At 49.3% G+C, this 27843-nt stretch overlaps 1 protein-coding gene across 1 annotated transcript in view; it reads right to left on the bottom strand.

The window, feature by feature from the left end:
* LRP1B (LDL receptor related protein 1B) overlaps nt 1-27843 on the bottom strand; it is a 603705-nt gene that overhangs the window by 67556 nt on the left and 508306 nt on the right. The window contains exons 59-71 of the mRNA XM_068158711.1: nt 24621-24802; nt 22857-23056; nt 15970-16158; nt 14992-15140; nt 12574-12667; nt 10324-10440; nt 10044-10163; nt 6718-6837; nt 5975-6091; nt 3946-4052; nt 3158-3287; nt 2747-2853; nt 673-805 (exon numbers count right to left, since the gene is read on the bottom strand). Of these exons, the coding sequence (XP_068014812.1) occupies nt 673-805; nt 2747-2853; nt 3158-3287; nt 3946-4052; nt 5975-6091; nt 6718-6837; nt 10044-10163; nt 10324-10440; nt 12574-12667; nt 14992-15140; nt 15970-16158; nt 22857-23056; nt 24621-24802 (1765 nt within the window). The remainder of the gene's footprint in view (nt 1-672; nt 806-2746; nt 2854-3157; nt 3288-3945; nt 4053-5974; nt 6092-6717; nt 6838-10043; nt 10164-10323; nt 10441-12573; nt 12668-14991; nt 15141-15969; nt 16159-22856; nt 23057-24620; nt 24803-27843) is intronic.

Below are 27843 nucleotides of genomic sequence, written 5' to 3'. Positions count from 1 at the left end.
AAGAAACCCCAACCAGAACAAACTAAAACCCCACCCAAAATACAAACCCCTTAAACCCCCCTCAGACCCCCCCAGCACCTTCCCTTCCAGCAGCAACCCTGAGAGTTCAGCCAGCAGAGGTATTGCTCAAGTCTCTATTTGGAAGCTAAGACATAATTGTGCCAGTCTGAAAGCAGTGTTTAGCTACAGGTGAACCCCCTGGCGTGCAGAGCTCTGCCCTCCAAGCAGAGCCAGGCTGCCAGATGTGGGCTCCTGGGTCCTGCTTAGCTGCACCACTTCCCCTCCACAGAAATCAACAGCAAGCCAGGCTCTGCAGATGACTTCTTCAGCCACGTTCCACCACACTGCATGCCTTTGCAATTCATTGCTGCTGTAAGGCTGTAAATTAACTGGACTTGCAGCCAGCTTCCCTGATAAGGCAGAATGTGCTGCTGGGAAGAACACAACCGTTTGGTCTTTGGGGAAGGAACCAGCCCGAAGGAACAATGAGCTCTGGGTCATGCACCATGCAAGCTTGGCTCCGCCCTGCAGATCGCTGGGGAAGCTGTCTCTGTCAAGAGAGATCACAGAGCTTCCATTTCATTACCCAGCACAGCCAGGGCACCACTAGCCTCTGAGGGGTGTGAATACCAACCTAACAAAGCAAGGCTCTAGGAGGAAAGTGTCTCTTGCCTTGGTCACAGTTGTCTTCATCGCTGCCGTCCACGCAGTCATGGATGCCGTCGCAGAGCCACCTGACGGGGATGCAGTGGGCCTTGTTCTTGCATCCAAACTGATCCTCCCTGCACTCTGTTACACAGTCCAGCTGTGGCAACACAGAGGGGCAACAAGGATTCAGGAATGGCAACTACAACCAGGTGTTGAGACACCTAACACAACGTTTCCCAGCACTGTTTTTCAGGGCCCTGTGTACTTAGTACAGCACAGCTGTCCTCGAGTCACAAAGTGCAACTTGAACAGCTGCTGAAGTCCAAGTGAAATGGTAACCACATGGTAGGGGTGTTCAGAGAATCACAGAATGGTCTGGGTTGGAAGGCACCTCCAAAGCTCATCCAGTCCAACCCCCTCTGCACTCAGCAGGGACATCCTCAATTAGATCAGGCTGCTCAGAGCCCAGTCCAGCCTCACCTTGAATATCTCCAGGGATGGGCCCCAACCACCTCCCTGGGCAACCTGCTCCAGTGTTCCACCACCCTCATGGTGCAGAACCTGTTCCAGCATCCAATCTGAGTCTGCTCTTCTCTAGTTTGAAGCCATTGCTCCTGGTCCTGTCACTGCAGGCTTTTGGAAACAGTTCCTCTGCATCCTGCCTGGAGCCCCCTTTGGGTGCTGGCAGGTGGCTGTGTTCTGCTGCTGCTGCTTCACATGCTCTGCATTAGCAGTGCAAACCACCTGCATTTCTGAAGGCAGCTGCAGGACCAGAAATGGCACTGGACATGAGAACACTCAGTGCAAACTAGCTCATAGCCACAGTGATCAGAATCAGAACCCTCCAGAGAGGGCTGTCTTCACCTGCACTGTGCAGCAGCCAGAGCTCTGGCATCTTTCACCCTGAGCTGGCACCTTTATGGCTCTGAGATACAACAACTATTCCTGTTACTTTTTCCCCCTGCAATCGTTCATGGAGGTAGTACCTGTTAAAAAGTGATACCAACAGTCTAGCAGGTAGGAAGCAGGGCTTGGCAGGAAGGCTCAGGGAGGCTGAGGTGCCTGCCAGGATTATGTTAGATCAATCTAGGGGACACAGGGAGTCAAATGTGCTGCAAACTTCTCCACGCTGACAGTATGGAGTCCTGCAAGCAAACTTCCCCAGAGCCATGCTCAGGTTTTGACTTAGGGGAAGCAAATGTGTCTCCTCCAAGAGGTGGCCACAGAGCAAACAAGCACTATGCAGCGTAGCTAAAACCATGTAACATAAAATCAGTGCAACCAAAACCACGGGGCAAAGTTATCTGACAGTGTCCAATGAATGGAAGCACCAAACCCATTGGTCCTTTTCACAGGATCACACAGGCTCACAGGGGTTAGGGGTTGGAAGGGATCTCTGGAGATTTTCCAGTCCAACCCCTGCCAGAGCAGGACCATAGGATCCAGCACAGGTCTCACAGGAACACATCCAGACAGGGCTGGGAAGGCTCCAGAGAAGGAGACTCCACAACCTCTCTGGGCAGCCTGCTCCAGGGCTCTGTGACCCTCACAGGGAAGAAGTTCCTCCCCATGTTGAGGTGGAACCTCCTGTGCTGGAGTTTATATCCATTGCCCCTTGTCCTGTCACAGGGTGCAACTGAGCAGAGCCTGTCCCCTCCCTCTTGACTCTCAGCCCTCAGCTATTGATGGACATCGATTAAATCCCCTCTCAGCCTTCTCCTCTCCACACTAACCACCCCCAGGGCTCTCAGCCTCTCCTCACCAGGCAGTGCTGCAGTCCCTTCAGCATCCTTGGAGCCCTCCCTTGGACTCTATCCAGCAGATCCCTGTCCCTCCTGAACTGGGGAGCCCAGAACTGGATGCAGTGTTCCAGGTGTGGCCTCACTGGGACAGAGTAGAGGGGGAGGAGAACCTCTCTGGCTCTGCTGGACACTCTCCTCTGAATGCAGCCCAGGATCCCCTTGGCCTTCTTAGCCCCCAGGCACATTGCTGTCCCATGCAGAACTTGCTGCCCACCATCACTCCCAGGTGCTTCTCCAGAGGGCTGCTGTGAGAGCTAAAGTGTTAGGCAAGTGGCTGGGCAGGAGCAGCCAGGTACCTCATCAGATCCATCGGCGCAGTCGAGCTCTCCATTGCAGCGCAGGGACGCCGAGACGCAGCCTCCGGCGGCACACACGTACTCTCGTGAGGAGCAGGTGGGGGATGCTGGGGACAGACACAGAGCTGGGCATTAAGAAAAGAGAGTTTCTAAAGCAGGTGTTCACAGGGCTGTGCTTTTCCATCTGCTGAAGGTTTGTAGCTGGCTAGAGCGACTCCAAACGTTTGTAAGCTGCAAGGAAAGGCAGGGCAAGCCCAAAGGGCTGGGTCCCACAGCAGCTTCCCTCTGCTAATCGGCTTGTCCAGGCTAAATTAGCCCACCTGAGCTGATTTTAGGAAGTGCACATTATTACAGCTAAAAATCAATACATATTAATTAGCTTTCTCTAAAACTAATGGTTTCAGGCAGTACCTGGCTCACAATTCCTCTCGTCATCCCCCTGCTTGCAGTCTTCATGGCCATCGCATTTCCACTTTGCTGATATGCACTGCCCATTGGAGCACTGGAACTGGTCTCTGGAGCAGCCTGTTTCACAATACCTCTGGTACAACAGAACAAGGCAGGGAAGAGACCAAGGGGTGACCATCAGTGCAGGTAACCACACAGCTCATCACAGAAGCCATGGCCTGCACTGCTGCACCCCATGGAACACAGCAATGCCTTGTGGAATGAAATCTCTTTGGAGCTATGGTTCATGAAGAGTGGATTGCACTCTCTAAGTGGGTGGGAAGCACCTGAGCTCCAGCACTAGCAGGAGAGAAGGGAGAAAAGGGACAGGAAAAACAGTAGAACTACAAAGCACTATCCAGGGATGTTCTGCTACACACCAGCCTGCTTTGTTGTCTCAGACATCCCCAAACCCCACAAATGAAACCAAATCACTGCTGTGTGAAGAATATCCTACTGCCTGGCTGCAGAACTTGTATCCAAGTAGGGTACAAAGCATTTCCAAGATGGGAAGAGGTCCAGATCCCCACTGGGACACAAAGATATAAATTGTTGTGAAACATGAGTTGGTTTTGTTTTGATGTTCATTATTTCATAGGCTTTGACTGCATTTGGTAAGGACATTTGCATAGAGGGATTCAAGTGCATACCTCCCATTGCTGCCTAGCAAGAGAGTCCTGGGTGGGGATCCATTCCCAGCAGCAGCAGCCTGCTCATTGACTAAAGCAATCCTTTTCCTGGAAGAAGCTTACCTCATCTGAGCCATCTGCACAGTCATAGTCTCCATCACACCAGAATCTTGCTGAAACACAGTCTCCATTTGCACAAAGGAAGTCTTTCAAAGTGCAAGTTTGAGGCTCTGCATAAGGAAAAGAAACAACCCTAGGTTTGTTAGCAAGTCCACACAACATGTGTAACACAGACCCCTCCTATCAGTCAATGCATCCCAGAATGGCTCAGAATGGAAGGGACCTCAGAGCTCATCTGCTCCAACCATGCCCAGGGACACCTCTCAGCTACACTCAGCTGCTCAAGGCCTCATCCAGCCTGGCCTGCAGCACCCCCAGGCAGAAGGCAGCCACAGCCTCCCTGGGCAGCCTGGGCCAGAGTCTCAGCACCCTCCTGCTGAACAACTTCTTCCTCAGCTCCACTCTATCCCTGCTCTGCCTCAGCTTCAAACCATTCCCCCTTGGCCTGTTTCTAGACACCCTCAGCAAAAGTCTCTCTGCAGCCTTCCTGCAGGATCCCTTCAGGTCCTGGCAGGCAGCTCTGAGGTCCCCCTGGAGCCTTCTCTTCTCCAGGCTGCACAGCCCCAGCTCCCTCAGCCTGTGCTCACAGCAGAGCTGCTCCAGCCCTTGGAGCATCTTTGTGGCCTCCTCTGAGCTCAGTCCAGCAGCTCTGTGTCCTTCTCCTGCTGGGGACACCAGAACTGGAGCCAGGATTGGAGGTGAGGTCTGAGCAGAGCAGAGCCCAGGGGCAGAATCCCCTCTCCTGCCCTGCTGCCCACACTGCTCTGGATGAAAGAGCAGAACCAAGTCAAGCCCAGTGACTTGCAAGCAGTCAGGGTTTCTTTCTGTCAGATCTTGTGTCACCATGTTTTATATCTAAGTTTCTTTTGCAGACACTAAGACAGCAATGAAAATACTTCCACAGTTCTATCAAATGCCTTTGGCAAAGGATGTGATGCTGGCTGTAAATTTGATTTATTTTGATCCCTGTATGGTGCCAGTTTGGGGAGACCTTTACCACAGAGCAGGCATTCCCTTAGCAGCTGCCAATATCCAGGTAATTAGAAGCAGCCTGCTCTTTGACATGCCATAATGCAACAGCAAACCATTTATCAGACACCTTTTGACATGTGCCAAGAGTCACCTTCCCCTGTCTAAGCACTCAGGGCCACAGGGCTGAGCTGGCAAATGGAATGCCTCAGAGGCAAGGCTTGAATTTGCAAGGAAATTCCATTTTCCAGAAACCAAGTCTGGGAGGAAGCATGACCATAACCCAGAGACTCACAGTGACAAGCCTGCTGCAGGTACCAGGAGGAGAATCCAGCGAGTTGCAATCAGCACCATAAAAACCCCACTGCTGGCAATGTTATGGGGAGAAACAGCAGCAAAGGGACAAAGAAAGTAAGGCTAAGAATGGAATTTTCAGGCAATTTTAGGGAAACAGAAGCACAGTGTTAGATAAAAAGAACCTAAGGAGCTTACAGATGGAGAGGTGACAGGAAAGGCTGGGAGGTAAGTGGGTGTTTGGTGATGAATGGGTAGGTTGCTCTGCTCCCTGGGAAGAAGCAAAACCCAGGGAGCTCTGAAGTCATTGGCTCATAGAGGTGCTGTGAAGAACATCTTGTGTGTGACTGAGTACCACAGAAAAGGACCTCTCAGGTGCCAAACCAGGCAAATGGGCAGGTAGTGTTTGACCAAGGTTCATGGTGAACCAATGCTTATCACTTGGTCACTGATCTCAACTGAAGATCAGATCTAACACACTGACAGAGGTGAAACTAGTTGGAATATTTGGGTGGAATCCAGCAGATGACTGAGAAGTCCCAGGCCAGGCCTTTCTGCCTAGCTGCTAGAGGATCACAGCTCCCTGTCAGAAGGAATATAATTGGAGTGCTTCAGCACAGGGCATTTGCAGCTCTGGCCAGGTGATTTTCAAGGGCTTAGATGGGGCTGTACAAAAACATACAGGTCCATGTATCAAACTCCAAAGAGCCTTCTCATGTGCTGCTGAAGTGACTTCACTCCTTACATGTGCTTAGGCAAAGTGACTTACTACAGCTTTCTTCGTCAGAATTGTCCCCACAGTCGTTCTGGCTGTCACATCTCCAGTGGTCTGGAATGCAGTTGTTGTTCTTGCACTGGAACTCATGGGGCCCACAAGTCTTTTTGTCTGCCATGAAGAGAAATATCATTTAGATCACTGTGGGCAAAGAGATAAAGGAGGAAAGCAAGCTGTGAGCAGTGGCATGCCAGAATTGCTGGGCACACTGAAGGAGCCCAAATGTTTGGAATGTTAGCTTCAAAATCATTTGTTTCACATGCCACATCCTTCAGGAGCCTGCTTGCTCATTCAGAGCCAAGGAGGTGTGCTCACAAACTTGAGGGGAAAGTTAACATAAGGCAGAAGCAAAGCGTGGTCATGGCAGGTTGGAAGCTGCTCTGTCTCCTTCTGCACAGCCACCTTTAACAAGGATGAGCTGCACAGTGATGACACTTTCCACCAGATATAAACTGCAGCAGCACCCAAGGGTGCAGGGTGAATTGTCAGGGGGGGATAACACCATGAGAGAATGGCATTGCAGCTCATTTACAGCTGCTGCCAAACTCCCACTGGCAGAACCTGAAGTCTATGGACTGTTCATACAAAGATCAGCACCCACCAGCAGCTCTGTGAGCCAGACACAGTTTTCTTATCAGGCATTGCAAGGGGACATCAAGTGGGAGGATTATTTCCCTTGGCTGCTTTTTCACCTATGTCACCCTGCAGAACACCTTCAGAACCACTGGGAAACTCACCACAGTTGGCTTCATCTGATCCATCAGCACAGTCTGGGTCCTCATCACATACCCACAGTTTAGAAATGCAGTGCTTTGTTGTTTTGCACTGGAAGTGGTCTGGAGAACAACTGTTTTCAGCTGGGAAGAAAAGAATTCCAAATTAAACCCATTCACTTCAGCTAATACTCGAGATATCTGGATAAGAAAATACATAGGAAGAATTCCACCTTCAGGAATTGGCTGTCTCTAGCAGCACTGAGGCAACAGCTCTAACAAAATGATCCAAGAGCTGGAGCAGCTCTGCTGGGAGCAGAGGGAGCTGGGGGTGTGCAGCCTGGAGAGGAGAAGGCTCCAGGGGCACCTCAGAGCTGCCTGCCAGCACCTGAAGGGATCCTGCAGGAAGGCTGCAGAGAGACTCTTCTCAAGGGTGTCTGTCTTCTTTAGAGATAAGCACATGTATGAGAACCCCCAAGCTGTTCTAACCTGCAGTGAATGTAAGTGGAAATCAGTGTGATCAGCTGCCCAACAATGTTTTCCACAGGAAGGAGTGTCCCACTTTCACCTAGGGAACTCCACAAGACTTCTGACAAACTCTCCTAGCCCTGTGGAAAGGCAGTTTGACTCTTGATACCATCCTTGCTGCTCCTTGGCTTTGGCACAATGCAAATGCTGAGGCTTGGCACAAGTTGGTGCCTTCTTCCTTTCAGGGTCACCTTCCCATCTATAAATGCACAGTGCTGGAATTAAAAGCAGTTACCCCTGGTTATGCTGTTAGCTACCCTTACAGAAGGTAACACTGGCACTGAGCTAGGACACCTCAGCAGGAGGTCTCAAAGTGCTTTAAAAGAAGCCCAGAGTAATTACCTCCTCCTATGGAAAGCCTTGAGTATGAAATGTGACTTTTCCAAGGTCACTTGATACAGAGAACAAACAAAAGCAAAAGCAAACCCAACCAACCAAACCCCCAAACAAACAAAAACCCCAAACCCAACCAACCAACCCAAAACAAACCCAAAGCACTTCTGGACCTCATGAACCTCAGTCCAGTAAAGCAGGAGTGCAGTGGCCTCATCTGTTATCTGTCTTCTGGCAGGAGCTCAGTTCAACATGAGCTGTGTGGTAGACTTACTCAAACCCTTCTCCTTTTGTCATCTCCCCAAAGGCAACAGGAGAGCTTTTAGCAGCCACAAGTAGGGTTTAACTAAACTAGAACCTGGCAGATGTAGCTTTCATCTCAGAGAAGCTAAGCAGTGCTGGGTGAGGCATGAGAGAAAGAACAAACGTGTGTGATTGACCTCCCCAGTCCCCACTGGTTCTGCAGGTGGGTGGGTGGCTGAGCTGCAGACAACCCAACAGCCTGGGTCATGGTGCAGCACACTGCCCTAGCCCCACCAACCCCTGGGAAGTTTTCAAACCCATCACTGCTGATCCTGACCCTATCCCTCCCACAGGCTACAGACTGCTGCTTCAGTTTTTCAGCTCAAGGTGTGGGGAATCTTCCACATAGCATGTGTGGATCTTTGTAAGGAAAAGATCACTCCCTCCCCTCTTCCACAGGAGCTGAGCTGACCCCACTTAATCAGCTTCTAAAGCAAGGTCCCATGCAAACCAACCCAGCTGAGCTGAGCTCTTTTGAAGATGGCCATTAAACAGGACCATCAACAAAGCCTTTGCATCCTTAGCAAGCTCCTCCTCGGAGCAGGCCATGCTCTTCATGGTCTTGGCAGAAATGCAGTGCCTGCCTTCCAGTGCCTGGAAGGAGCCTCCAGGAAGGCTGCAGAGGGAATTTGCTGAGGGTATCTAGAGAGAGGCCAAGGGGGAAGGGTTTGAAGCTGAGGCAGAGCAGGGTTAGAGTGGAGCTGAGGAAGAAGTTGTTCAGCAGGAGGCTGCTGAGACTCTGGTCCAGGCTGCCCAGGGAGGCTGTGGCTGCCTCCTGCCTGGGGGTGCTGCAGGCCAGGCTGGATGAGGCCTTGAGCAGCTGAGTGTAGTTGAGAGGTGTCCCTGGGCATGGTGGGGAGCTTGGAGGAGATGAGCTCTGAGCTCCCTTCCAGCCTGAGCCATTCTGGGCTATACAAACCTTGAGAAAGCTAATGCAGAAAACAGGAATCAGCACTTCAGAGCAGCAGGAGACCTGAATACTGAGCTGAGTGAAGGACAGGGAAGTTTCTCAAGGCAACCCCACAAAATGCTGAAAGACATGAACTATTCAACACATTTCCATGCTAAATCTGGAAATATTCCTCTACTTCTCTCTGAAAATATGGAGTGAAAAGGAATGTATGAAAAGTAAGATGTGTTAAAAACGGAGTAAATGGAAATGAAGTTAAGGAGGTGAAGTAACCAAAACGTCCCCAGAGGAAAGGGAAAAGGAAAGGTAGAAAACTCCATCAAAGGGTGTAGAAAGAGATAGAGATTGACACAGTTTCCCATAAAAGACACAGAAAAATCTCTTTTTGCTATTGAAATGTGAGGCTGCAGGGCATGGCAGATGAGAACCTCAAGAAGGAGTCATTTTGGAAGTGGTTCAGAGTAAAATGGATGTTTTAGCCCAAGTCAGAAACCCAATTAACTGCTGGGAATTGTTTACACAGCTCCCTCCTTTGCAGCAACTGTAAAAAATGAAGCCAATAAATGTCCTTTCAGTTTGTTCTCAGGTATAGGGAGCACTGTACAGCAAGCAGCCCCCCAGATCAGCTGGTTTGCATGTGCCTCAATTACCTTACAGAGGCATCTTATGTATTTTACTTCAGTTAAAAGCAGCTACAGTCACCAGAGCAAAAATCATAGGATGGTCCAGGCTGGGAAGGACCTCCAAAGCTCATCCAGTCTGACCTCCCCATACTCAGCAGGGACATCCCCAACTAGATCAGGCTGCCCAGAGCCCTGTTGAGCCTCACCTTGAATATCTCCAGGGATGGGGCCCCAACCACCCACCTGGGCAACCTGTTCCAGTGTTCCACCCCCCTCATAGTAAAGAGCTTCTTCCTCCCATCCAATCTAAATCTGCTCTTATCCAGCTTAAAGCCATTGCCCCCGGTCCTGTCCCTGCAGGCCTTTGCAAACAGCCTCTCTCCATCCTTCCTGTAGCCCCCTTCAGGTACTGGCAGGCTGCTGTTAGGTCTGCCTGGAGCCTTCTCTTCTCCAGGCTGAACACCCCCAGCTCCCTCAGCCTGTCCCTGTAGCAGAGGTGCTCTGAGCCCCTGATCATTTCCATGGCCTCCTCTGGAGCCTCTCCATCAGGCCCATGTCCTTCCTGCATTGAGGGCTCCAGAGCTGCACACAGCTCTGCAGGTGAGGTCTGAGCAGAACAGAGCGGCGGAGGAAAGACTCTCAGCATAACTTACGGCAGTCTCTCTCATCCTCTTCATCCCCACAGTCATCCTGCCCATTGCACCTCAGGTTGATTGGGATACACTTCTGGTTCTTTGTGCACTTGAACTGCCCTGACAGGCACACGTGTGTGTCTGTAAGTTAAAAGAGCCAAAAGCAGCAAAGTTAACAAGGTGAGAGAGGAGAAGGTTTAAAAATACAGGAACAAAGTCGTAGGTTCCCAAGAGAGTGAAGCCTGGCACTGAGCTCAGTGTCACCACGTGCCTGAAGTCCCCAGGCTCTACTACAACCTACCACAGTTCAGCTCATCAGAATTGTCCCCACAGTCGTTTTCTCCATCACAGATAAAGGCTGGCAGAGCACAAAGTCCAGTTCCACACTGAAAGCGTCCTGGTTGACATCTGAATTCAGCTGAGAGGAAAGAAAACTTCTGATGAAGGCTATCAGGGGAATGGTTAAGGTGTTGTTCTTCCTCTATGGACTAATCAAAAGAGCTTAGAAAGCTTCCAGTTTGCCTCTCTAACCCCAATCTGAGCAGATATCAGTGACTAAAATGTGCACATACCAGAGCAAATGAATTCCACAGCCTGAGGTTTTCAGTTCCCATCACTGCAGCTCTACTTTACTAACCACACAGAGTGCACCCCTCTACAGGTTGATGCTTACTACTAGCTGAACAGAGACTTGCTGGTTAGGATGCAAGCAGCTGAGTTCTGCACTGAAGACATTGACTATTCTCATTTTATTTCCCATGACAAGTCTAACATTGTTCCCTCACAGCCACTGCCACTTGAGGGACTGTTCAGCTACACTCCTCAGAGGTAGTATTTGATGCAAACACAGCGCAGCTTAAAATGTTATCTCATGTGGGATGATCACATATGTCAAAGCTCGCTTCAAAAGCCCCTGCAGCAGAAAAAGAACTAATTACAAAGCTATAAAAACATGGATGAGAGATTTTAACATGAAAAAATCCTCAAGTTAACTGTTAGTGAGCTGTCAGGCTGCAGAACACGTAGCAGAGCACATGGTGCATTGAAGCTCAAGGGGAGAATACAAGACTCTATCTAGAGCACTGTAATAATATTGAATAGTGACTGAGACCTCAAACAGCCTCACCCAGAGACATTCCTGTGATGAGTGCAGTCAGAGAGGTGCTTCCCTAACAAAGAGACAGCAACCATCCCTGCAGGTGCTGCAAGCATCATCACAGCTAACTTCCACTCGGCTACAGCTCGGCAGGGCACTGTTACTGGTCCCTGCTGTTTGGCCTGTGGGAGCTCTCCCTGCCCGTGGCATGGGGTTGGAACTAGATGATCTTTAAGGTCCCTTCCAACCCAAACCATTCTGTGAATCCATGCAAGATGCTGCACATCCACCACCTTCAGGAGAGTGTGTCAAGGTTTCACAGGGTGTGTGAACATCCTGCATTGCATACAACTGTTTGTACTGGAGGGGCGAAGTTTAGCTCTGCAAACTTCCCTTTCCCAACATCTGTAAAACTGCAATGTCCAAATACTGAGATAACCAAAACACTGACACAAAATAGGCTGGAAAAGCCACAGCATCTCAGCAGGAGTCCTGTGGAGAACACTGCACTGAACACCAACAATAACACACAGCTGAACAGGGTTGCAGTGAAACAGTCACAGAGGAAATCAGAGTTCCACATGGAGGATCTCATCAAGGCTTGGGGATATCTGCAGGGGGCATGTGAAGAGGATGGGAGCAGACTCCTGCTAGTGGGCACTACCAAAAAGACACCAACTGGACCCACACAGGAAGTTCCATCTGACCACGAGGGGAAACCTCTTCACTTCAAATGTCACAACACTGCGACAGGCTGCCCAGAGACAAACACAAACCAACTAAACCCAACTTGAGTTTGCATTCATATGCAACCCCCAGCACCCTGCCCTGCTCTGTGATTTCTGTTCTGTACAGACACAAACCAACTAAACCCAACTTGAGTTTGCATTCATATCTAACCCCCAGCACCCTGCCCTGCTCTGTGATTTCTGTTCTATACAGACACAAACCAACTAAACCCAACTTAAGTTTGCATTCATATCTAACCCCCAGCACCCTGCCCTGCTCTGTGATTTCTGTTCTATACAGACACAAACCAACTAAACCCAGCTTAAGTTTGCATTCATATCTAACCCCCAGCACCCTGCCCTGCTCTGTGATTTCTGTTCTATACAGACACAAACCAACTAAACCCAGCTGCAGTTTGCACTCATATCTAACCCCCAGCACCCTCAGAACGGTGCTTTCAAATTAGAAACCTCAGCAAAGCTGTAACTGGGGTCAAGCAAAGGTTTGAAACATGCAAACCATCATTTCCCAGCGACCTTCAAAGGCCCTCGGTAGCCATGAGCTAATGAGAATCCTTAAGAAGAGCCCGCAGCCTTTGTCACAGAGAGCAAACACAGCGCTGCAAAGAGAAGCGCTCAGACGTTCCCCTCCCTGGCACACGCAGAGCACCAGGACTGATCTGAGCCCTCCGGCCAAACCCGGACGCCAAAGGCAGGCTGCACTTACGGCACTCCTCAGGCTCGTCGGAGCCATCTCCGCAGTCATCCACAGTGTCACACTTCCACCAGAAGGGGATGCATTTGTCGGTTTTGCAGCGGAACTGTGGCGGGAGGGGAAGGAGGGAGAACAAACCAGAACAAACCAGGCTTTGATAGGAATTTGGAGTAATTTTTCAACAGAAGTAGTACAGCTCATGAAACAGGAGATCCCTGCCCAAGCCATCCTTCTGTTGGGCAACTCTGGCTCTTAGTTTTACAAAAGTTAGGGTTTAAATATTCTCTGTTGTTGTTGTTTGTTTGGGGATGCTTTGCTCTGAGGCTTCCACCCATACAAAACTTTGTAGCCTCTCTGACGTTGCTGCGGTGACTTAGTGCCCTGACATGAACCACTCACTGCTTTTTGCTGCATTCTGTGATTTGATTCTTCAAGATATTACTCAGAAGCAGCGCTTCAGCTCTTAAAGAGTCGTTGTGGACTGCTGAAGTAGACTTAATCTCATTTCTCAGATGAATCAGAACACCCACGGCTACAGGAAAGAGCCCTAACGTTGTTGTGCTTGTACACAGGATTGTTTAGACCGCCTGAATTAAATGAGAGAAGCAGGAGTGGGGCCTGCCAACCTTTCCAAAGGATAAAATACTTGTGCCAAAACTAGAAGAAGCCTTTGTGGGACCTTGGCAGTGCCTCTCCTCTCAGCTCAGGCAACACCGTGCCTCCGCGATGACTGCAAGAGAAACGCAAACAAAACAGACCCAAGAAACTGCCTCACGCAGGCTCCCAGGGCTGAGCCTAAACTCAGAGGTCATGGTGTGGCTGATGCTAGGAAGAGACATCTAGAGAGATTTGTGTTGTGCTTCCTGCCTGGGGTTTGTATGAGCAAGGGAAGGAGTGAAACAGAGAGCTTCAGAAATGCAAGACATGCTCTTCCCTGTGCCTGGGCATACCAAATAACTTGCTGGTTGCTCCCCTTTCTTACCCTCATTGATTGTTCAGCCAAGCTGTATTTAAAAGCTGTGTTATGCTTGGGGCATTGCCTCAGCTCTCTCTGCCCTGCCGAGGAAGTTCAGCATTTCATGGTCATTTCTGCAGCAGGACTTACAGCTGGAGCTGCCTCATTCTTCTGCCACGTGGAGGGACGTGCTGTGCAGCAGGTCACCTTTGAAAGGCAAACTCTTCCAAACTCTGAACAGTGGTCTGCAACTTGGAGAAGCTCAGCAGAAGCTCTCCAAGTGTAGGCTACAAAGAAAGTCAGCCTATCCTGGTGGGTAGTACTGTCTATTTGCCAGCATAGCCTCCCTCACATTCAGCCAGCAGTGTGCCCCCACAGCCCCGAAGGCCAATGGTATTCTGGGGTGCATTGAAACGTGTGTCCAGCTGGTTGAGAAAGTTTCCTCCTCCCCCTCCACTGTGCCATGGTGAGGCCACACCTGAAGTATTGTGTCCCGTTCTGGACTCCCCAGCTCAAGAGTGAAAGGGACTAGGAGACAGTCCTACAGAGGGCCATGAAGATGATGAGGGGATTGGAGTATTTCTCTTATGAGGAGAGGCTGAGAGACCTGAGGCTCTTTAGCCTGAAGAGCAGACTGAGAAGGGAACTCATCCATGCTGTACATTAGTTAACGAGATGAGCACTGTTCCCAACCCTTTCCTAGTGGGCACAGGCAGAATGCATCATGATGCAGAACATTGGAAGAGGTCAGCAGCATGCTGCTGGACTGCCAGGAAGATGTTAAGGCCATATGTAATATTCAGTCAGGCAATCCCTTGGCTGGGTAGAACAGTCCAAAGGTGTTTATCAAAGTTGTTACAGGCAATCAGTTGGCTCTGCTTGATCTGCTTTGTTTTTTAAGAGAAAATAAATGAATAATTCACTGGATAGTTATTTCAAATACTAAAGAACCCACCTCCCATGCAGAATTCAGTGTTTTAATTGGTGTAATTGTTAGTTCATTGCATATTTTAGCATCTCCATTTCAGCTTCTGGATTGTTTTAATGAAGCCCTGTTGTTTACCTCCCCAGCTGACTGGCCTGAGCTCGTTCCCTTGTATTAACATAAAGCTGTTCACGCATGAGTCCTCCCAAGTCACTGTTAGATTCACTTTGCAGCTTGTCACATAAACTTTGTATATTTATGCTTCATTTTCTATACAAATGTGGGGTTTTTCCAAGCCATTTTTCTGGCTTTAGCAGTTGCATTTGTTCTGGTGCCTGGCAGGAGCAGCCACATTTGCAAGGGAACAAGCTCTGCTGTCTCGGGGAAGAAAGGCATTTGCAAGCTTATTCGCAACTAACAGCCTGACAGATTACATGCTGCCCATGCACCCACGAGTTGCCTGGTCTTCAGGCTCCACATTCCATGGGCAGCAACATTCATCACTTGAGAGTAGGTGGGAACAAAGGCAAGTCCCCCCAGCTGCACTCACCTGGCTGGCAGTGCAGTTTGACAAGCAGGTCTTGTTATCCGCTGCCAGGTAGAAGTTGGTGGGGCAGGCGCAAGAGTACCTCCTGTCAGGGGCCAGAAGGCACAGGTGGCTGCACCCACCGTTGTTGAGCGTGCACAGGTGCTTGGACACTGTGGGCAGAGTAAGAGAAGCACACCAGGGCTGTTATTCCAGGGTACTGCAGGGTGTCTGATTCACAGAGGAAGAGAAACATCTTGCACACAACCACCGTTACAACACAACACCTCGAATGGAGAACCCAGGAGAGCACACTTCTCCCTCTTGCCTTTAAGCTATTCTCTGTTGTGTGCAAACCAAACAAACCAAAGCTATTACTGTGCATGGAGATTCCACACTGAAACAAAGAGGAAGCAATAGAGCACCAGGGTTTGGTTTGGGGGTCGTGGGGTTTGTGGTTTGGGTTTCCTTTAATATATAATTAGGTTATCCAGGTTGAGAGCCAAATTGTAATCAGTAGCAATCCAAAGGCAGGGACATCAGGAGGAGCAGACACCATCATGAGCCCTGCACTGTCTGACACCCCCTCAGCCAGACCAGTTTCTAACCACCAGCATTCTGTATTATTAATACTTCTACCTTTCAAATAATGCCAAATGTTTCCTTAACATCCCAGGGAAGGAGAAACCTGTGCTGCAACACAGCTTGAGCAGTTCTGCACCTCCAGGGCCTGTGAGCAGCAGCACTGGCATCTCCTCACTGAAGAAGACACAGCACATTTATTCAATACCAGATTTACTTCCATCAGGAGCCACAGATTTGTGTCTCAAAAGAAGCACAGACTGGTGTCTCAAAATGCTAATTTGCAAATGTCCATGATTTGGAACAAAACAGGAGCAAAAATAAATCACTGCAGACAGGCAAGCTCCCAATTACTCAGCAACTGGCTACTAAGTGAAAGACATCAATGAGCTGTGAGGAAAGCATGCAGAGGATAATTACCTTCGGGTTGCCTGTAGGAATGGTACACCTGGATGTCTGTTATTGCATGCCAGGAGTTAATCAGCGAGAGCCTGTCTGATCCGGAGGTTTTGTGGGCACGGCTGAGCGACTTGGTTTTCCCATCTGTCCAGTAGATGTAGTCTTCAAACAGTGTTAGTGCAATCACTCCTGGAATATCTTGATTAGGAACTGCAAGAAGAGATGCTAAGATTAAAGTTCACTCTTGGAAGACTGCCAGTTAAAATATTCCATCCTGCATGGGCTGACAGATACAACTGCTCCATAATGCCTTGAGAATAACTGTCAGGACAATGTGTCAGGCCTAGAGGGTTCTTTATTACCACTGATGATAAAGATGGATGGGGCATGAGCTCTGCTTGCTTAAAATTAGTTGGCCCAATCAGTGTTCAGGAAATGAAAGAAATTCAGCCAGGAATAATCACCTCCAGGTTCTACAGCAATGCCTTCAAGTAGCTAATCCTTCAGGTAGTAGGTAACAGAAATCTAACTTCACCTGCTCTTTGCAGAGGGACAATATTCCTTTGCTGCTTGAGGGGAATAAAAGCTGTTAGAAAACACCCAAAACATGAGGCAGACACTTCCAGGTGCACAGCCTTTAAGACAACTAATAACAGTGTGTGATTTCAGCAAGAGAGAGGGGAGGAAAAGCAATTTGGCATTAAAAGAAACACAGCAGCAAGAGGAGGTTATTGCTCGTCCCTAGCACAGCCAGCCTGGCAATCACAAAGGCCAAGGTGGTGCCAGTGTAACAATACTGCAAAATTATGAACCAGCCTGATCTGATAAGGGATGGAAGGACAAAAGAGAGAGCAAGACTTGGAGCACTCTTTATCCTACTGTCTGCTCTTCAATCTTGAACTGTTTGTTCTTGGTAAGCACAAACTGAACTCTGCTTCCTTTTTCTTTTAACAGATACAGCTGCAATCAGAAATGTCAGAGGAGAAGGGCTGGCCACAGCAGTCTGTCTGTAAATGATAACCTTTTGTTGTTGACTAACAGAGCTGAAAAGGCAGAGCAGAGCCTGCCTTTTGTTTATCCAGCATATCCTTAACAGCTTTACCTTGTTCTCTTAGATGAAAATAGCTTCATCTTCTTACCCGAATGTGCCTAAACAGAGTTGGCACACCTCAAATTCCAGCTGGAACAATTCACACCTTTCATAACCTCCCTGGGCAGCCTGTGCCACCACCCTCCTACTGAAGAACTTCTTGCTCAGCATCAGTCTAACCCTGCTCTGCCTCAGCTTCAAACCATTCCCCCTTGGCCTGTCTCTAGACACCCTCAGCAAAAGTCTCTCTGCAGCCTTCCTGCAGGATCCCTTCAGGTCCTGGCAGGCAGCTCTGAGGTCCCCCTGGAGCCTTCTCTTCTCCAGGCTGAACACCCATATCTCCCTCAGCCTGTGCTCACAGCAGAGCTGCTCCAGCCCTTGGAGCATCTTTGTGGCCTCCTCTGGACTCTCTCCAGCAGCTCTGTGTCCTTCTCCTGCTGGGGACAGCAGCACTGGACAGTCTTTCCTTTACCTCCAAGATCACTCTAGCTGCATCACTGCTCTCCCTCTTCATAAATGGCACATTACTTACAGACTGCAGTGCTCATCACTACCCTCACAGCATACACCGTGGTGTGAACCCCAGTTCCAAACAGGACAGTGAGACTAACTGCTCTGCTCTCTTTGGCAGGCAGTGAAGCTGGACTGCCAAAGCACAGCCAGGTTAGTCATAACTGTTAAGTAGCTCTGCTTCTCCTGACTCACCTATTTGAAAACACTTAATCAAGGTGTCCACTTGACAATCCATTAGTAGGAAAGTAATAGATTGTGTTAGACACAGGAATTACATTACACAGACATAAGGGTCAGGTCTCAACCAGCAAATTCACTGAGAATTTACAGTCACACCTCAACACAGAGCCAGAAGAGCTGCACTCACTAAGTATCAATTACTTAATAGTATTAGCTATGGATGTAACAGAGTTGTTATTTTTTACTTCTAAGGCATCTCATAACCATGTCACCCCATGGCCTCCATGAAGCTTAAAGAACTGGGTTAAGTTAGACCTTCATCCCATACATATCTCAAAACATTCAGCCAAAATAACTAGGAAGGGAGCCTGCAGGAAGGCTGCAGAGGGACTTTTGCTGAGGGTGTCTAGAGACAGGCCAAGGGGCAATGGTTGGAAGCTGAGGCAGAGCAGGGTTAGAGTGGAGCTGAGGAAGAAGTTGTTCAGCAGGAGGCTGCTGAGCCTCTGGCCCAGGCTGCCCAGGGAGGCTGTGGCTGCCTCCTGCCTGGGGGTGTTGCAGGCCAGGCTGGATGAGGCCTTGAGCAGCTGAGTGGAGTTGAGAGGTGTCCCTGGGCATGGTGGTTGGAGCAGATGAGCTCTGAGCTCCCTCTCTAACCTGAGCCATTCTGTGAGTCTATGATATTTATTTTCTACCTACAAATCCTTTGCAATTAGCAATTTTTGAAGTTACAGGAGTTAAAAATGAGGAAGAATATAACAAGGTTATAATCTCCACAACCTTCACACTTTGTGCTTTAAAACTTACAGGTAGCTACACCGGCTTGGAGCTTTGTAAACACTCCTGCAGAAGCTAGCTCTGAATACAATGCTTTTTCCACACTGAGCTGCTACAAAAAGTTTAGCTGTCATGCAGCTAACAGAGAGAAAAATTCATTTACAAATAATTAATTCATTTAAGGTTCAGCACTTCAGTTCCATGCCTCCCCAAAACAAAGAATAAACCATCAAGGAACTCGACAGGGTGAGGACTCATCTCAGCAGGGAATCTGCTGTACTTCCTGAGCTGGACTACAACATTCTCCTGCTACAGTTTCACTGCACTGCAATTCCCATCTTCAGAGAGTGTGATGGGAAATGGTTGGCACCTCTGGGTTTTAGGGGCTCTGAGGGAATGGAAAACCTGCATGAGGCAATTAGATACCCAGGGAACTGTGAAGCTCGCATCTCCTCCGGCCAGTGGGATCCAAAAGCAGCTGTTAAATGTCTGACACGTTCTTAAATGTTTGTGGGTTGTTTCCACACCTCACCCCAAAGCTCACAGAAGCAAACCAGCTTAGTGCTCAGCCAGATTAGTGCTCCAATGCCTGCTTAGGCATTGACTGTGCATAACACCTGTGAACGCTGCAGTGCTAAACTGTCTGAGCTCCACAGCTGACAGAATCGAGCAGTACAACTTCAAATAGATCAGCAAGGTCACTGCTGCCTCTGGTGCCATGAAGAGCCCCCAGACACTGTCACATTTCTGGCCTGGTTAGAATGTTCTCCAAGTTCTCACCAGGACTGGTGTCCAGTTCTGGGCCCCTCAATTTAGGAAGGACATTGAGACTCCTGAACGTGTCCAGAGAAGGGCAATGAGGCTGGGGAAGGGTCTGGAGCACAGCCCTCTGAGGAAAGGCTGAGGGAGCTCGGGTTGCTTAGCCTGGGGAAGAGGAGGCTCAGGGGAGACCTCATTGCTCTCTACAACTACCTGAAAGGAGGTTGTAGCCAGGTGGGGGTTGGTCTCTTCTCCCAGGCAAGCAGCACCAGAACAAGAGGACACAGTCTCAAGCTGTGCCAGGGGAAGTTTAGGCTGGAGGTGGGGAGAAAGTTCTTCACTGAGAGAGCTGTTAGTCATTGGAATGTGCTGCCCACGGAGGTGGTGGAGTCACCATCCCTGGAGGTGTTAAGAGGGGATTGGACGTGGCACTTGGTGCCATGAGGTGTTGGGAGCCAGGTTGGACTTGATAATAATTGAGGTCTTTTCCAACCTTCTTGGTTCTGTGATTCTCTGACTCCCTCGCCAGTTGTACCAGCCCATTTCTCTATTGGTGCACAGAGGAGTTTTACAAGAGAAGTGCAGCAGATGTTGCCTTTTCCTGAAATATCTTTAAGATTAAGACAGCAAGAAAAGAAAAATACACCTAACAACTTCTTGTTGCTGCAAAAGATCTTAACAGTGAGGTCTAAATGTTGACATATCCATGAAGGCCCCGCTGCGTGGAAGGAGCGCGCCGTGGTGCGGCACAGCACGGCGAGGATTAGCCCGAGCCTTCTGCTTGCCTTCAAGAAGTCCCCAGTGCAGAGCACGGAGCACTGCAGCCCCTCTCACACAGTGAGAGCTCTTTCTGATGTGAGATCCACCCAGTCTGACAAGGCACACGCTGGCTGGGTCTTGGGAAATCTCAGTGGCATTCTCTCATACATTTTGCAGCAGGCCATTTAAAACAGACAAAAGCTTGTTCTCAGCAAAACCAAACAGCCCTCTCAGCCAGTTAGCCTTATCCTCAGAGGCCAGGGAAGCAGGTGAAAACCTCACTTAGCCGAAGCTAACCAGCACTTCAGATTGCATTATTCACAGGATTCCCATTTAGACTCTTTTCTCTGCTCCCTGAGTATGTATTTTATGGTCATCATATCCGTGCCTTTCTGCTTCTCCACTTGAAAACACAAAGAATAAAAGTCAACCATCCCTTACAGCTCAAAATGGCAAAGGAAAATGGACCATGAAATCCATGTGAACAATACAGGAAACAGTTACCACAAGACATAAAACTGCTCCTTCTCATCTGAGTGCCTACCAACGGGGAGCACAGAAGGGATCAGTCTCATCTCCCCCACACCCCAACCACAGGACTACCCCAAATGTCCCTGATTGAGGCAGTGAATCAGCAAAGGTCCAGTGTCCTCTTCCAGAAATACTTCCTGTCTGGTGCTGAAGCGTGAGACATGCAAAACTCCTGTGGTGATTTGTTCCAGGAGAAAGGGGGGAGGCAGGGAAAGGTTTCTGATTGAAGGCAAAGTGATCTCCATGCAGGGCAATTCTCAAGGCAGCCTTTGCAGCAGAGGGAATAATATCAAGAGGAGCAGGGAGCTTTGCTTCCCCTCTCAGAAGAACCTGTCCCTAGGAAGCCAGCTGGCACTCAGGGGTTTATGCCTGGCACTGCTCAGGGGAGCAGGTGAGGACTGCCCTGTGCCTCCTTATGAAAACCACAGGAGCTGATGCTGAGATGGATGGAATGCTCACAGCTCAGAGCTACTGCTGCACTCTACCATCCCCAAACACTGCCACTGACTGCTTCATTATCTGCTTAGAACTTAACAATCATAAAAAGAAGGGCTAGGGAACTTTTTATCTTGTTTAATTCCACAGCAAAGCCTCAGTCTGAAACCAAAGCACTTGTGTCGCGTGTTGGACAAAGGCCCTGCAGGTACCTCCCAGGAGGTAAAAGCCTAAACAAAGAAACCCCAAATGTATGAAGTTTTACCACCCTAGCAGCAGTTCAAACTCCCCCTAGCACACCCATACTGATTCATTAATATACTTGAAGATCTTTAATTGCACCCTTTGGAATGTGAGAACTGTTCCTCATAGTGTTGCACTGGTTTGAAAAGGCTTTATGGATAAAAGCTAGGAGCTCTTTAAGGATGCATCAGGTGAGGAGGAGAACACAGGGCTAAAGATTACCTCATGCCATCAGAAATTCAGAAGTTGCTCCTTCATCTGTCTATTAGGAAAGCCCCAAATAAAATTTCATAGAATTATAGAATTGTCACAACTGGAAGGGACCTCAAGGCTCAGCCAGTTCCAACCCCCCTGCCATGGCCAGGGACACCTCACACCACAGCAGGTTGCTCACAGCCACATCCAGCCTGGCTGCAAACACCTCCAGGGATGAGGCTTCCACCACCTCCCTGGGCAGCCTGTGCCAGGCTCTCACCACCCTCATGGGGAACAACTTCTTCCTCACACCCAATCTCAATCTCCCCATTTCTAGTTTTGCTCCATTCCCCCCAGCCCTATCACTCCCTGACACCCTCAAAAGTCCCTCCCCAGCTTTCTTGGAGCCCTCTTCAGATCTTGGAAGGCCACAATTAGGTGTCCTGGGAGCCTTCTCCTCTCCAGACTGCACAACCCCAACTCTCTCAGTCTGTCTCCAGAGCAGAGCAGCTCCAGCCCTCTGCTCCTCCTCATGGCCCTTCTCTGGACACCTTCCAGCACCTCCAGATCTTTCCTGTACTAGGGGCTCCAGAACTGGGCACAGAGCTCCAGCTGGGGTCTCACCAGAGACCCCTCCCTGGCCCTGCTGGCCACACTTCTCTTGCTGCAGCCCAGCCTCTGCTTGGCTCTCTGGGCTGCCAGTGCACACTGCTCCTGTGGAGCTTCTCCTCCACCAGTCTCCTTACTGACTTCTGTGGAGCAGCCTGTTGAGCATTTCCAGGCTTTCTCAGCCTGCACAAAGTATGTGCACTCTGGCACATGGCACACAGGACAGACCCCTCCCACGTTTCACAGCCAGGCTTCTCTGGCTTCGCAACTCGTTTGAGAGCCTGCTGTAAATCTAGGCTGGGGTGCAGAATTGACAGAACAGCTTCTGATTGCTGAGCCTGTTCCTTGAGTCTCTCTCTGTGTTCCTCTGACACGTTCCCCAGGGTCAGGTATTACTGCATGTTTTAAAAGCACTCATAACACAGTTTCTGAAGCTTTTCCTTAAAGGTAAAACTATCATAATGTAATTAAGGAGAGAGGAAAATTCTTTCTTGTTCTTGAGATAGCTCAGATTAGACAGACAAAGCCTGGGGTCATTGCCTGCCCTGAAAGCCTTCCACTAAACCAGCAAAATACAGATACAGCCAGAACAGACAAGAAACTGAAGAGGATGCTTTGCACATTGTTTAAATGCAGCAGTTATGGTTCAAGGAGGGAAGGAAGACATAAAGCAATGCTTAAAACACTGACAAAAGGCAAAATGTACCAAGAAACCCTGCAAAACCAGGGAGGGTTTCACCTGCCTACACAGGAAATGCAAAGCCCCTTCCACGGAACAGGATCAAAGAGCTAGCTTTAGAAAGACATGCTGGTGACCAACCTTTATGCCTGTGAGATCCATCCATGTCAGAAAACTCAATGTGGTTTTCATCAGCCCAGTAGAGTCTGTGGTTGACATAATCTATGGTAAGAGCCATGGGTCTGGATATCTGTGTTTCTATGACAACTGCTTGGCTGGAGCCATCCATGCCAGCACGGCCAATGTGAGGATACTCACAGCAATCAATCCAGTACAAGTAGCTGGAAAACAAAACACAACAGCTGCTCTGGTTAGGGAGGCAGGAACAGGAGCAACACAGCAGCTCTTCAGCTGAGCTCAAGGACTAACCAGCAATTACTCTGCAATGCTTCTGGTCTGCAGGGGGATTTTGTGACTGTTCTAGACCTGTTTGTATGTCACTGTCCTAAAGGTGGAGGGTCTGAGGAGGAGAGCCCTCGTGCTAGCTGTGCTTTCATGGGCTAGTAAAACATGGATTTAACTTGCATAATCTTGGTAACTTAGGCTCTGAAGCACTGTCCAGACTGGAACTCATGGATCCTATTTTAGGGTGTCAGGGAGTGATAGGTCTGGGGGGGATGGAGCAAAGCTAGAAATGGGGAGATTCAGATTGGATGTTAGGAAGAAGTTCTTCTCTATGAGGGTGGGGAGACACTGGCACAGGTTGCCCAGGGAGGTGGTGGAACCCAGGAGGGTTTTAAGGCCAGGCTGGATGTGGCTGTGAGCAACCTGCTGCAGTGTGAGGTGTCCCTGCCCATGGCAGGGGGTTGGAACTGGCTGATCCTTGAGGTCCCTTCCAACCCTGACAGTTCAGTGATTCTACCTGAAGCACTATCCAGGATGGACTACATGGATCTCTCATCCTGCAAAAATGGCATCAGTGCTAAGCTTCTGCCAGACACTGTACTGCATCCAGCACACACATTGCACTGCATCCAGCACACACATTGCAAAGTCTTCTTGTGGTGTTAACAGCAATGCAGCACAAATTGCATCACTTCAGTTAAGTGCTTGTTTCAAAACATTCAAAACAGTTTCTCACACAGAGGGCTTAAAAACATGTAAAGTGCTGAGGAAAACTGTTGGAAAGCTGAGCAGCAAATTCCCTTCTCAAGATGGTACTTAGCCAAAACACACAGCATGGAGTGGGGATTTTCAGAAGAGAGAAACTCCTCTTTTGGGTCCAGGCATGCAGGTTGCTGCTGCTGCATGGCATTACAACCTCAGGACAGATCTTTCCAGATTAGTAGCCCTTAAGAAAGACACTTGAGGGCACTGATTGCTGAGCAGCTCCCCAGGAGCCAGCAGTGCCCTCCTGCAGCCCAGCAGGCAGCTGAGTGCTGGGCTGTAGCCAGAGGAGTGTGGGCAGCAGGGCAGGAGAGGGGATCCTGACCCTTGACTCTGCCCTGCTGAGACCTCACCTCCAGTCCTCCCTCCAGTTCTGGTGTCCCCAACAGAAGGACACAGCTGCTGGAGTGAGCACAGATGACCCAGGGGCTGCAGAAGCTCTGCTGTGAGGACAGGCTGAGGGAGCTGGGGGAGTTCGGCCTGGAGAAGTTCCTCTGCAGCCTTCCTGTAGGATCCTTTTGGGTATTGGAAGACAGCTCTAGAGTGTCCCCAGAGCCTTCTCTTCTCCAGGCTGAACACCCCCAGCTCCCTCAGTTTTGGGGGGCAATTCTCTCCAATGAGTTTGGGGGGATGGGGGTGGTGGTAATTTCAACCCACCACACCTCTCTTCTGGTTTCCCACAAAATGTTTCAATAGAAAAGGTTAGACATCAGTTACTGCAAAACAGCTGCTCCATACCCAGCTTGAGGATCTAAGGACAGATCCCTAGGGAACTTCACTCTTTTGCTGACAAGGACGGTGGGGTATAAGCCATTGAGTTTAGAGACCTCAATCATTCTCTTCTCAGAGTCCGACCAGTAGAGGTTCTTCCCAACCCAGTCGACAGCCAGGGCGCTGGGGACCGCTGTGTTGTGCACTACCTAGGGGAGCAGAAGTGCCACAAATTATTCAGCTGCATGCTGGGGTGAGGAACAGCTGCTCAGGGTTGCTAATGTTAGACTAGAGAGAGTGGGGATGCAGGAGAGGTACAACATGAAACATTTGGATTATCCCCTGCCAAGTGCTGCAGCCCCTCCCTGAGACACTCTGACACTCTCCTTACAGGCAGGGAGAGTGGAGACTGTCCTGGTGCAGCAGATAACCACACTGCCAGCTTCCCTGCATGCTGCACTCACTGCTAAGGACTTTGTGTCTTTCACTTGTCCTCTGGAGTTCCCACTTCCCCTCTTGCTCTCGTGGTTGTTTTTGGCTGGCTGGCTGGTTTGCTGGTTTTGTTTGGTGTGGGGTTTGTTTGCTGGTTTGGATTGAGGTTTGGGGGGTTTTGGTGGTGGTGGAGTATCTGCTTGCTTGGTTTCCTTTGTTTTGCTTGGGTTTGTTTTGCTTTGCATCCTTTCCTGTCCTTCCCTTCCCTGTTCTGTTTATTTTTCCCAGAACCAAATGCAGATGAGGCTTCACTCCCCAGAGCATGCCCTCAAACACATCTGCTTATTAGCTCACTCTTTCTCTCAGCACTCTCCACTGGCAGGTATTTCATTTCACTGTCACAGCAGTGCCATATGTCATCATGGCAGACAGACCACAGCAGAACTCAGCTCAGGCAGACAGCAAAGGATGACCCAGTTGGAAAGTGAACTCTGTGCTCGTTTCCAGCACTGGTGGGGCAGATGAAAGAAGAACTTGCTACCAATTAGTTAAACTCCCAAGGGAATAAGAGGCAGAAGCTATTTGGTGTCTACTGACAGGGCTGTGTGATTCTCCAGGCTCTGGATGAGTTGAATAGTTCTGAGACTTGACCAGCTGAGATCCAAGTGATTAACAACCCCATCATGAGTGCACTTCCTGGGCTGGCAGTCCTTGGGGTTAGGTGTTGAGTGACATTTGAATACTCCCAGTCATTAGAGTCCAACTTCTTCTAGACATAAAAGTTCCACTCTTGATAAGGTCCACAATGACATCCTAGGCCAGATTAGGGTCTGTGCACCCCAAACTTCAGGGAAAAACCCCACAGAATGCATCACCTGAAAATGCTTGGGATTTCCTAAGCGGCATTAACAGGTTTGTTACTGCAGTGTGCCCTCTGATTTATTGTCAGCCTCACCCCTGCAAGCATGTGCACCAGAGGATGAACTGACACATAATCAGCTCCACATGTAAGCTGAATGTGTTGGTTTTCATTTGATTTACCATTGCAAGGTACTGAAAAGCCTTTGCAGGGATGCTGCTAGGTACTTTAAATCAATGTTATAGTTATGACTATGTAGAAGCAGCCTTTCAGCTCATTATCTTATTTAGCACCATATAAAACCTTTATAACATTCAATCCAGGCAGGCACCAATCTTTGCATCTCACTGAACTGGTTTATTTTCTAACACCTTAGCAACACCAGTGTCACTCCTTTAGCAAGGTGCAGCTCTGAGGGAGTTGGGGCTGTGCAGTCTGGAGAAGAAAAGGCTCCAAGGAGACCTTATTGTGGCCTTCCAGTATCTGAAGGGGGCTCCAAGAAAGCTGGGGAGGGACTTTTGAGGGTGTCAGGGAGAGACAGGAAATGGATCAAAACTAGAAATGGGTAGATTCAGATGGGATGTTAGGAAGAAGTTGTTCCCCATGAGGGTGGTGAGAGCCTGGCACAGGTTGCCCAGGGAGGTGGTGGAAGCCTCATCCCTGGAGGTGTTTGCAGCCAGGCTGGATGTGGCTGTGAGCAACCTGCTGTAGTGTGAGGTGTCCCTGCCCATGGCAGGGGGCTTGGACCTGGCTGATCCTTGAGGTCCCTTCCAGCCCTGACAAACCTGTCATTCTATGATCCCCTGTGCAAGCAGACAACTCTGCAAACAGAGTATTTATGCACTGCAGTCTTTAGCACCGCTATCTAGAAGCATCAACCAAAGTAATTAGTCTCTCTTTTCTGATGACTTTTCCTTTGGAGAGCCACTTTCAGCTTCTTCCAGCCACTGGGATCTCCAGCGAGACATTTAATGCAGAGGATCCAGCTTACCGCAGCGGTTTCCAGCAGCAGCTTCCACTTGCCTCTACAATGCTGTGCATGAAACACTGTTAATGTGTTCAGCACACTCCTGTGGAAAAGTTATTGCCTTCAAAGGGTGGAAATATCCCCTCCATGATCAGAGGCAGAGGAGAAATGAGATGCCAGAAGCAGCAAGCTGGGGATGGTATTGCTGACAGGGAGAAGCTAGGCAATCTATCAAGCTCCATCATTCAGACTAACAGGAGATTTACTTACCACAAACAGCAAAACAACAAGCAGGAAGGATATAAAGCTAAATTAATGCTTCAAGGGGAAAGGCTGTCAGCCACAAAAGCTCTCATTCAAGGAAAAGCAAAAAGAGAAAGAAGAAATATTGAAACAGGTTTGCTGGCCAAATAATTCTTTGTAGCACCAGTTATTAAACCTGTGCAGGGGCAGCCTGCTGAAGACAGGAGGTTGTTGTGTGGCACTGAGAGGCCATCAGGCAGAGCCAGGCCTGAGCACTGCTTTGGCAGAGCTTTAGCTCCCAGGTGGCAGATTCACCTGGGGTGGATTTTTCAGTGAAAACCCCAAGCATTCTTATGAACATTTTATCTGCTTCTTTTCAAAAGCCTTTGCATCTGGCACCCTCTTTGAGTCAGATCTCCAGTGTCAGCCCCCTCCTTGAGCTGCACAGTAGCAGTGAGGACAAGCAGGACATGCCAGCCAGGCACCCATCCTGACAGACATTCACTTGAAAACATTTGGTCAAATTTCTCAAGCCTTTCATTACAAATCAAACAATTCTTGCACAAGTAACTAAGAGGAGGAGCTGCTTTCTACTCTTCCACCTGGCAATTACAACTTTTTTTGCCTGGGAAAAGTCTTGAAACAGTTCAGAACAGAAAGGAGAAGTCTGGGGTCATCCCCAGTGCTGAAGACGTTCCATGAAGCAACAAAACACAGATTCACCCCAGTGGAGAAGCAGCTGACTGCCT

The sequence above is a fragment of the Melanerpes formicivorus genome, unplaced genomic scaffold (assembly GCF_026170545.1).
Source record: "Melanerpes formicivorus ecotype bairdi unplaced genomic scaffold, bMelFor1.0.p_v2 SCAF_41, whole genome shotgun sequence".
Lineage (NCBI taxonomy): Eukaryota > Metazoa > Chordata > Aves > Piciformes > Picidae > Melanerpes > Melanerpes formicivorus.
This window is presented reverse-complemented; position numbering and strand designations above follow the sequence as displayed.